The sequence below is a fragment of the Myxine glutinosa genome, chromosome 1 (assembly GCF_964187855.1).
Source record: "Myxine glutinosa chromosome 1, kmMyxGlut1.1, whole genome shotgun sequence".
In the NCBI taxonomy this organism is placed as follows: domain Eukaryota; kingdom Metazoa; phylum Chordata; class Myxini; order Myxiniformes; family Myxinidae; genus Myxine; species Myxine glutinosa.
The window spans coordinates 106,803,315-106,814,220 of record NC_136261.1 but is presented as its reverse complement, the minus strand read 5'-3'; the positions used below and the strand labels follow the sequence as shown (position 1 = coordinate 106,814,220).

Here is a 10,906-nt window from a genome sequence, read left to right as displayed (position 1 = left end):
TTTTGTGTGTCCGTTTTTTTTTTGTGATTGATGTTGGCTCTCACACGAGCCTCGATCTTGAATACAAAAAAAAAGAAAAGAAAGTGTGGTACTATCTCCCCTCATCACCCCAAATTAACAACTGCATCAGAAAGCCAGAACAGCAACATATGTGTGAAATGACATGCTCGGTAGTTGAATCACAAAATGACCAAACAATTGGCACAGATCACCCGCAAGCTGTGATACTTTATTGCTGCAGGGCATGCTTTGAAAACGCATGGCAAAACAGGATTGTATTACAGAGGAAACAATATTTGCATTTACTCACCAATGGCATATTTATTCACCTCTATTGGAATTATAATACTAATAATAATATTAATCTTTGCCTGATGCTCCAACCACAAAACAAAGTGGTTTGTCAGGCCTTTCTGATTCGCCCTGGAGACAGCTATGAAATTTGACTGATCTGACAACCTTCTCCAAGCCAAAAATTCCAAGCCAAAAATTAAAAGACATAAGAGATAGAAGTTTTGTCCAACAAAAACAAAATTACGTTGTTTAAAATGCAGAGGACCTTGTGCACATAAAAACTCGTTTTGCCCAACAGAACTCATACAACATAATTAGTTTCAAGCAAAGGTGGAAGTAAGCACTCAAGCTTGATCGACAGAACAGAAACTGTTCAGTGCCATAATCCCCCAAAACATGGACATGTCATCATGGCCATTAGTTGAATGGGAGAAGCGGCAGAATGAAAGCCAAGACAGGCTAGATGGAAACAAAGACCATGGACTGCTGCAGTTTTCTATAAAAGGTCACCGGAGCTGTGTACAGGTATTCTTGGTTAAGGGATGGGCAGCATCACTTCCTTCCAATGATCTTCTTTCTAACCGAGCCGATCCCGACTCCCGCTCCTTTCAATGCAACATGGATGCACAAGATATTTGGACAATCGGCCATGGAGCTGAGCATAATCTCTCCACTTTCCAGAAACAAAAGGTGCAGGGAAAAAAAACAAAAAAACCTTGTGGGCACAGCTTCAAGTTTTGCATTTGCAACTGGGATATGGATGAAACCTCACCAGATGTACCAAGTTGACAACCTTACTGGTTTGCCTTGTCAACCCTCTTGGGGGTCCAGCCCAGTAGGAGGTGCCTAAAAAAAAAAAAAAGGGGGGGGGGGGAAAGGGCTCGACCACCCAATTTTTTTAGGCAAATTCCTCCTTGAGCTTTTGTGGCATGATGGCGTTCGGGGTCCAAAGGGTAAGCTAAAATACTGGCACAATGACATGTGCAGTTGGAAGAGTGGCAAAATCATGGCGGGCAAATGGCAGAATGCAAGTCCAGGCCGAGAGCCTCATGGTCTCTGCCAGACCACATGACCAAACAGCTGCCAAGTTGAGCTGGCAAGATGATAAGACTTACGGGAGCAGGACGAAGGGGGTTTGAGAGGGCTGGGGTTGTGTGAGGGTGGCATGGAGATTTCTGGTTTATTGTGGACATGTTGTTTTATTCTTTTTCAGCCACAAGCTTCAACACCTTTCCAATGGCAATGGTTTTTCCTGGAAATGGATTGGGGAGGGTAAGAAACAGAGGATGTCAATAACAAATATTTGTTACCAAGCTATAAGTACGTGAGAATATGCCAGCAGCAGATATTTGTAAGGCAATTCTTCACAATACAAGCCACCTTGGGCCTTTCAGACCACAGCATTATGTGCTGTGGTGTCGATGTACGTGGTGCAGTTTTCAGTTGGTTTCGGACAATGAGTCTCCACTTTCTGCTTCAAGTAGGTTTTTATTTGCAACCTACACGAGTAAGCATTTGCTGCTAAGCTTAAAATGTTGATGGATATTACCAACGAACACGACACGACACGACACGACACGACACGACACGACACGACACGACACGACACGACACGACACACACACACACACACACACACACACACACACACACACCTCTTATAGTTATAAGAGACAGATAACATGTATCATGTGAACGACCCATTTGTGGAAAATCCTTAAACATCTCTGAACAAATCGGCATAGCCAGCAGCACATATGGCAGATAGCTCGCATCAAATGTGTGTCCACTCTCAGAGAGAAAAAAGACCGGAAGTCTTACAGCCGCATAGCCGGGCTTGTAAAATATTATAAACCATATGAATGCTTTTTTAATTGGCTTCATACACATATGATTAGCTTTTTACACAGTCGCCAACGCAGTTTATAACATTAAAGAAATAAATTTGGAGGAATCCCGACATCCGTGAGTTAAGTTTTACTTACAGAACTGAGGGAAGATCGACTGTAATCTATATACCCCACAAGAATTGGGTTAATAACATGCAATCAAAAAACAAAGGCGAATTCCTTACTTCCGCGGTTGTTAGTACCATACACCGCTTATCATTGATTCATGAACCATACCCTGCTTCAATCCAGTAACTTTGTATTCACGACATTGGGATTAAAGTGTTATGGTCATATTTACTATATTATTATTATTACTATTACGAAAACGATACGATTGAAACGATACACTACTGTATTAAGAAACCTGGGCTTATTTGTCCAAAACGGTCCGAAAGTGAGGCATGAAGGTGCTTTCGATATTTGATGGTCATTTTAACAATCGGTTTGTTTGTGTTTCACACTGAATGAAAAATGTAAAGGTAGAGCATGGCGATTGTGATATATGACATGTTCGACGATATGTTCGGCCTGAACGAAATTGGAATCAAAATGCCAGTGTGGAGACTGGAGAGTCAGCCGCCGCAATGACATCAGACGTAATCACATCACCCTGTCATGTGACCAGATCCTCAGCTCTGATTGGTATACATTTGAGGGGACATACGGATGGACAAACACTGTTCGACACGGCTATGCCCTATGGGTGACGTCGTAAAAAAACATCTGTCCAAGCTCAAGATTGGACTTTAAAACTAGACTCACTCCTCTAATACCCGGTGGTGCCTTGTTAAGTCTTTCTCTGGAGTATGCTCCCCTTCCATCACTTCCTTCCAATGATCTTCTTTCTAACCGAGTCTATCCAGACTCCCACTCCTTTCAATATAACATGGATACAACAACAACAGGCATTTTAAGGCCATTTTCCCTGCAAGAGCGGGGGTTAGCCTTGCGGTCCCCATGACAATCTTCTCCATTTTGCCCTATTTTCTGCATCTCCCCTTGTTAACCCCCTTGCCCCCATTTCTTCTTCGACCATCTTTAGCCAAGTCTTTCTCGGTCTTCCCCGTCCTCTACTTCCTTCTACATTCATTTCCATCACTCTTCTCAACCAGTCACTTTCATCCTTCCTCAACACATGACCAAACCATCTCAACCTGTTCCTCTTCACAACATCCATCACAGGCTCTATTCCCATCATCTTTCGCAATTCATCATTTGTCTTCCTCTCTCTCAACGATAGTCCACACATCCACCGAACCATTCACATTTCCACCCTTTCCAGCCTTCGTTGCTGCTCTACGTTCATTACCCAATTACCCACGTCTCGCTCCCATAAATCATAACAGTTCTCACACATGCAGCATACACCTTTCCCTTCAGCTTCAACGACACTCCCCTCCTCGTCAGCACGCCACTCAGTTGCCGAAACTTCTTCCATGCACATCTCACTCGAGCAACCGTTTCCGGAAGCCAAACATTTCAATCTTGGTTTCATCAGACCACAGAATCTTGTTTCTCAGTCTGAGAGTCCTTCAGGTGCTTTTTTGCAAACTCCAAGCGGGCTTTCATGTGTCTTTCACTGAGGAGAGGCTTCCGTCTGGCCACTCTGCCATAAAGCCCAGATCTGTGGGGTGTTGCAGTGATGGTTGTCCTTCTGGAAGTTTCTCCCATCTCCACATAGGATCTCTGGAGCTCAGCCAGAGTGACCATCGGGTTCTTGGTCACCTCTCTTACCAAGGCCCTTCTCCCCGGATTGCTCAGTTTGGCTGGGCGGCCAGCTCTAGGAGAAGTCCTGGTTGTTCTAAACTTCTTCCATTTAAGAATTATGGAGGCCACTGTGCTCTTGGGAACCTTCAATGCAACAGAGATTTTTTTTTGTAGGCTTCCCCAGATCTGTGCCTCGACACAATCCTGTCTCATGGCTTTGTTTTTGCTTCGATATGCATTGTCAGCTGTGAGACCTTATATAGACAGGTGTGTGCCTTTCCAAATCATGTCCAATCAATTGAATTTACCACAGGTGGACTCCAATCAAGGTGTAGAAACATCTCAAAGATGATCAAGAGAAATGGGAGGCACCTGAGCTAAATTTCAAGTGTCATAGCAAAGGGTATGAATACTTATGTCAATGTGATATTTCAGTTTTTTCTTTTTAATAAATTTGCAAAGCTTTCTAAAATCCTGTTTTCTCTGTCATTATGGGGTATTGAGTGTAGATTGATGAGGGAAAAAATGAATTTAAACGATTTCAGCATAAGGCTGCAACATAACAAAATGTGAAAAAGGTGAGGGGGCCAAATACTTTCTGAATGCACTGCATTTTGTCCCTCAACCCTGCCTGCTGTTCGTGTCCCCTTCTCTCTTTGTTTCTTTTTTTTCTGTTGTGTCCTGATGCGTTATGCAATTGTGTTCTAGCTCTTCCATGAGCCTTGACTTTATATCCAAAAAAAGAAGAAAAATTCTTCCATTGGCCTTTAACAACCTGGCAATGCACTCTTGATCTTGTTTGACAAAGTAGTGCCATGTTGGACACTTATCACCAGGTCTTTTTTTAATCCAACAGGCAAAGAAACAATATAAACCAATTCTAATATTGCTTGATTCTCCCCAACTGGACCACACACAAACCCAGGCACAATCTCCCACCTGTCACACCAATGATCAGCACAACCACGAACCACCTCCAGAGTCTCCTAATGCCACAATACTGAGGAAAACTTTCTCTGACGAATACCAAAGAAGTATATCCAAAAATAATAAAACACAAAATTATTTAGTTAATGTAATGACACCAAGTTAATTTATGCAGATACACTTTTTGAAGAATCCCCCTCTGGAAGTACAGTTGTGTGTTAATAATACCTATCTGGAGATGGTTTGCTCATTGGTACTTCTTGGGATAGTAATACAAACAAGCGTTACGCCTAGGTCCCCCGTCGGTGAAGTGATGTGAGTTGACAAAGTGGAAGACGCAGAAAACATGCTATGATATGATATTTCGCTCACAAGGTTCAGACATACATGGAGGCGGCCATCTTGGATTTTGACGTGGCGACCCAATTTTCAATAGCGTTCTTCCTTATGCCTAGATACACCCACACACCAAATTAGAAGTTGGTACTTCGCTTATTTTTCAAGATATGCATCTCACAAGGTTCAGACATACATGGCATCAGACATACATGGCGGCGGCCATCTTGGATTTTGACGTGGGTTGCACCCACACACCAAATTCGAATGCGGTCCTTCGCTTACGCATGCACGCACGCAAACACGCACGCACGGACGGACGGACACACTGACGGAGGGGAAAACCATAGTCCCCCTTTCGCTCCGCTGTGCGACGGGGGACAACAAGCGTTACGCCTAGGTCCCCCGTCGGAGAAGTGATGCTAGTTGATAAAGTGGAAGACGCAAGGCGGCCATCTTGGATTTTGACGGCGACAATTTTCAATAGCGTTCTTCCTTATGCCGAGATACACCCACACACCAGATTGGAAGTTGGTACTTCACTTATTTTTCAAGATATTCCGCTCACAAGGTTCAGACATACATGGCGGCGGCCATCTTGGATTTCTGACGTGGCGACCCGATTTTCAATAGGGTTCTTCCTTATGCCTAGATACACCCACATACCAGATTATAAGTTGGTACTTCGCTTATTTTTCAAGATATTTCGCTCACAAGGTTCAGACATATATATGGTGGCGGCCATCTTGGATTTTGACGTGGCGACCCAATTTTCAATAGCGTTCTTCCTTATGCCGAGATACACCCACACACCAAATTAGAAGTTGGTACTTCGCTTATTTTTCAAGATATTCATCTCACAAGGTTCAGACATATATGGCGGCGGCCATCTTGGATTTTGACGTGGCGACCCAATTCTCAACAGCGTTCTTCCTTGTGCCTAGATACACCCACACACCAGATTAGAAGTTGGTACTTCACTTATTTTTCAAGATATTCATCTCACAAGGTACAGACATATATGGCGGTGGCCATCTTGGATTTTGACGTGGCGACCCAATTTTCAATAGCGTTCTTCCTTGTGCCTAGATACACCCACACACCAGATTAGAAGTTGGCACTTCGCTTATTTTTCAAGATATTCAGCTCAAGGTTCAGACATACATGGCATCAGACATACATGGCGGCGGCCATCTTGGATTTTGACGTGGGTTGCACCCACACACCAAATTCGAATGCGGTCCTTCGCTTACGCACGCACGCATGCCCGCACGGACACACGGACGGAGGGGAAAACCATAGTCCCCCTTTCGCTCCGCGGTGCGACGGGGGACAAACAAACCTAAAGTTGAATAGCCAGGTTCAACTCATGGTGTCTCGTGCTGCTCATCAGTTGTACATACTGTTACATTTGTGGGGAGTAGGGATACCTTAATCCAGATATATTGCGTAGATTACTGTGCTCTGACTGTCATAAAGAGGAAGAAACCCCATTAAATCAGTAGGGATCCGGTCGACCGTGTGTCGTGGAAGCCCCATCTTCGTCCACAACAGAGGGGTGGGGCTTGTTAATTAGCGAGGGATTGTGGGTAATTGATTCCCTGTTTGTAAATGCGTCTGTAATTTATTCCTTTGTTCCTTATGACATACGCAGCACACACATCTAGCCAGAAATCGCGCATTAATCACACTAAATAAAAAGCCACCGGAAGCCAGGCATGAAGTATTGTCGTGGACAACACCGACTTGGTGAGCGCACAGGACAGGCAGCTCCGTGGAGACATGCCCAAAAAGCAGTCGGTGATTGGGCGGGGATTTGATTGGCACAGAGGACTGGTAAGGTGGCACCGCTGATAGGGTCAAACACGAAGAGGTGTTGAGATTACGTCAGAGCCTGTACGATAAAAGAACGCTCTGGCCGACATTCGAAACAGTATGGTCAGATCAGCTCTTGCCCCTTGTCGTTCTGGATACGATAGCGAACGGTCGTTATTGCTCTCTTGCGCCCTCCCGTTCTGGACACAATAGCACTCGGACCGGCATCTCGTGCTACCTCTCGTGTGGGGGATTCACAGCGAGCATTGCTTCTCGTGTGGCCCTCTTTCTCGTGCCAGGATCCCATTGCGAACGGTCGCTTGTTCTTGGCACTTCTCGTTTTGGCATCGATAGCGAACGGAACATTTCGTCTCTTCTAGCATCGGCGTGCTCTTGAATCGGGATTTCGTGGTGAATGGTTGTGTGCTGACATCTTGCTGGTGGTCGTGAGGAGGAAGAGCCACCGACTGAGAACCGCACTGAGAACCGTGGGTTTCCAAGCAGGAACGGCGAGTGGACAGGCGCAGCCCGTCCAATTCGCATGCGAGGCCCGGAGTGAAAAGACGCGCAATGAGGCCCAGTTTGCGCTAACGACGTACGTTTCCTGGCAAGATACAGCCGATTTGAGCTAAGTGCGCTAATAAATAACACATTTATTTTCAATTATATTTCCCTTTGTCTGTTTACTGGGTCTGCATGGGAGCGCCCTAATTTAGGAATTTAGTGTTATCGTGTTTCATTTGGTTACCGGCATTTCTTAATAAAGCCGGCATTTATTTGTACATTTTAAATCCTGTGTCGCTTGAGTTGATTTATTGCAGGTTTGAGGACTGCCGGTGGGATCGGGAAGGTAAGCTCTTCAGCCTCTCCACCGCCCCCGCGTGTATTAACTCCGCCATTTAACTGAACGCCTTGGAGTTTAAAGCTCGTTTGGTCATCCGTGTTACCCTGCGGTGTTCACCTCGGGTAGTCACACGACAATACTAATCATCCTTAAGAAAAGTGGAGCTCGCGTTGGCAATCTGATTACAATCTATAACATATACTGTACATTTGTCCACTACTTGAGTTTGGATCACCTGTCTGGGAATATTGCCTGACTACTGCTCAGAAAGATGAACTAGAGAATGTCCAGAAGCGTCGCATACGTCGCATCGCATACCCACATATCCTGCCGTACAAACAGCAACTTGATTTGTATAACATCCCTTCTCTCAGTGAACAGAGAGATGAGCTCCTGCTTCACTTTGGAAACAGTATGGTCAGATATAAATGCTTCCGTGACATGCTCCCTCTCCTCGCTTCCTCCCCCACCCCCAACACCATCCTCACTCCCTCCTCCACCCCCCACCCACAAGTCCCCAATCCCAATCTCACATTCAATTCAAAAATGCTAAATCTTTTGACATACCCTTCTGTAGAACACAAAGATATATAAACAATCGACAATTCAAACCGTGACCGCCATGCTCAATTCTATGATTTGATCATATAGTAATAATTACATAACGAGTCACAATATTGTATCTGCAAATGTCCATCCCCTCTTTTTTTTTTTCTTTTTTTTTTTCACAATGCTCCTTTGTAGTAATCTAAAATGTCTCCTTATTTCGGGCTAATTTGCTTTTTTATTCCATGCATTCATTTTGATGCATAATATACATAATGCAATTTTTTATGATTATTATTTCTATATATATTTGTAAGTTTTATGAAACGGTTATTGTAAACTTGACAAAATCAGTCTTCGGACTGCCTCGTACAGTGTTTGACGTTCCCAACAAACCGAAATTATGTTGTTGATGATAATACACACTTGTGAAGCTAACCTCACATTTCAGGTAACCAGCACAGTGACACATTTTTTAGGTAATCAGCACAGTAGAGTACATTTTTTATGATGAGGTATGGCACCATCGGAATAGATGTAGAGTGAGATGATTGAACTCGGCCGACTGAAAAAGCATTTATGCACAGCAGATTCTCTCATTACAACTATTCTGCAGATTTGTAATTATAGAAATCTGCCTGGCACTAACATACATTTTTGCACAGAATGCCAATAGAAAATGACATTTTGGAAAAACTCAACATGTGGTAAGGTAGAAATACTTACACAGTAGCTGTTCACAGTGTCACAGAACAGCATGAAAGTCCAAGGATAATTGTAACCTATAATATGAGCCTAGATGGCCCCTTGAGTTATTGCCATTTAATCATTTTGAAAAGGTCAAAACAAAACAATTAGATTTTTTTGATTTTTTAAAGTATCACTAATGAAGAAAATTGATGGCTAAGAATGCTGAAAACCACAAACTTTGAAGTTATATCCCTTTTGATTGGTTAGGCTCTTTCATGAGAACAAGTAACATCCTTGGAACACAAGCATATCACAGATCCTACCTTCATCCCTTAGTGTGAAACGACCCATTTGTGGGAATTCCTTAAAGGTCTCCAAACAAATGCTTCCAGAGGCCTTGAACCTGGCAATGCACACTTGATCTTGTTTGACAAAGCGTGGCCGCGTTGGACACTTCTCACCAGACTTCTTATCCACCAGGCAGATGAGTGCCTAACAAGGGGAGTAAAGGGTGGACAGTAACTTGTCATGACACAGGCAAAGCACTGCTGAAAACATTTTAATAAACAGCACAAAACTAATATCCTTTGTCTGGCTGGAGTTCCAGGACCTGAAGATGAAGAAACCCAGATCTCACCTCTATCTGGACCTCCTCCACACAGCTATGTATGTGCAGCACAGCATTATAACCCGGACAGATAATTGATTTGTGCTCAATAATAACAACCTACAAACACAAGCAAGGGGAGGAAGGCAGTCATGAATGTTCGACCAATAACAGTGATTTCTATTTTTACAGCGTCTGGTAAGAAAGGAAGGAAAGAAGGTGGTTGCCTGTGCATCAAAAGTGCAGCCGGTGTGGCAGACATTTCCTGGCTCGCAGAGAACGAACCCCGGAAGAATTTCCTCCTCTTCTATACCCTTGAGCCGCAGCTTGAGGTTTTCTCCGGGACCGACAAGATCAGTCTCAACCTCATCAGACAACATTGACAGGACCTCGACGGTGTGCTGATAGACATGAAGTAGGGAGGGAGAATGTCAGTATTTAAGGATTGCTCATTCATGAGAAAAGTGGTGAATGATTAAAAAGGTATCTACTTAATCATTGTCTCCACTTTTCAACTTACGATGCTTTGAAATGAAAGTGGAAATAGACAGTACAAGGTTCAGGCAGAAAAAAACAAAAAACAAAAAACAGAAAAGAGAGTTTGACTCAAATTTCTTCCTGAAGCACACGTTCCACACATACCTTATTTGGCATCATGACTAGATGCTGACCCTTAGCAATGGAGCCAGACTCCAACTTCCCCAACACCACTGTGCCCATATCCTGTGATGGGTCCGTGCCAATTTTAGGGCAAATAGATTGGAGATTGGGCAAGGGAATTCAGAGAGACAATGAGGAACAAAAAGCTGTTAGTGAAGATAGCCTGTTCAAGAATATTCATCACAAGGATGCAAGTCTTCATTGAGAACGAAGCTCCCAACATCAACTTAAAAACGTGACATTTTACATTTCGATAACTCATGAATTAAATAAACAAACAAATTAAGGTTGCCAAAAGGTAAAGGATACATAACTAGATAATTAAAGGTGGTATGGTACACATTAGACATTGACACATAACAGCATTGATGGTACATTGTATATGTAAAAATAAATAATTCAAGTTGACATAGTATTCAAGTTGTTAACTTGAATTCAAGTTGTTGTCAATTCAATAATTCAAATTGTATAAATATGTTTAAAAATGCAAATCTCCATGCTCGTCATGGAGATGTTAAAATGTATATATACAGAACAAGTAAATAAATATTTAAAGGTGGATATCTGGGTAGCGGTGATGGTAAAGTG

General features: G+C 43.3%; 1 protein-coding gene across 2 annotated transcripts in view; it reads right to left on the bottom strand.

The window, feature by feature from the left end:
* Nucleotides 1-210: 210 nt before the first annotated feature.
* LOC137427298 (eukaryotic peptide chain release factor GTP-binding subunit ERF3A) overlaps nucleotides 211-10,906 on the bottom strand; it is a 57,926-nt gene continuing 47,230 nt past the window's right edge. For both annotated transcript variants that reach the window (XM_068116704.2, XM_068116712.2), the window contains exons 10-14: nucleotides 10,301-10,381; nucleotides 9,886-10,059; nucleotides 9,689-9,778; nucleotides 9,375-9,543; nucleotides 211-1,546 (exon numbers count right to left, since the gene is read on the bottom strand). In XM_068116704.2, coding sequence (XP_067972805.1) covers nucleotides 1,494-1,546; nucleotides 9,375-9,543; nucleotides 9,689-9,778; nucleotides 9,886-10,059; nucleotides 10,301-10,381 — 567 coding nt within the window. In that variant the 3' untranslated portion in view covers nucleotides 211-1,493. The remainder of the gene's footprint in view (nucleotides 1,547-9,374; nucleotides 9,544-9,688; nucleotides 9,779-9,885; nucleotides 10,060-10,300; nucleotides 10,382-10,906) is intronic.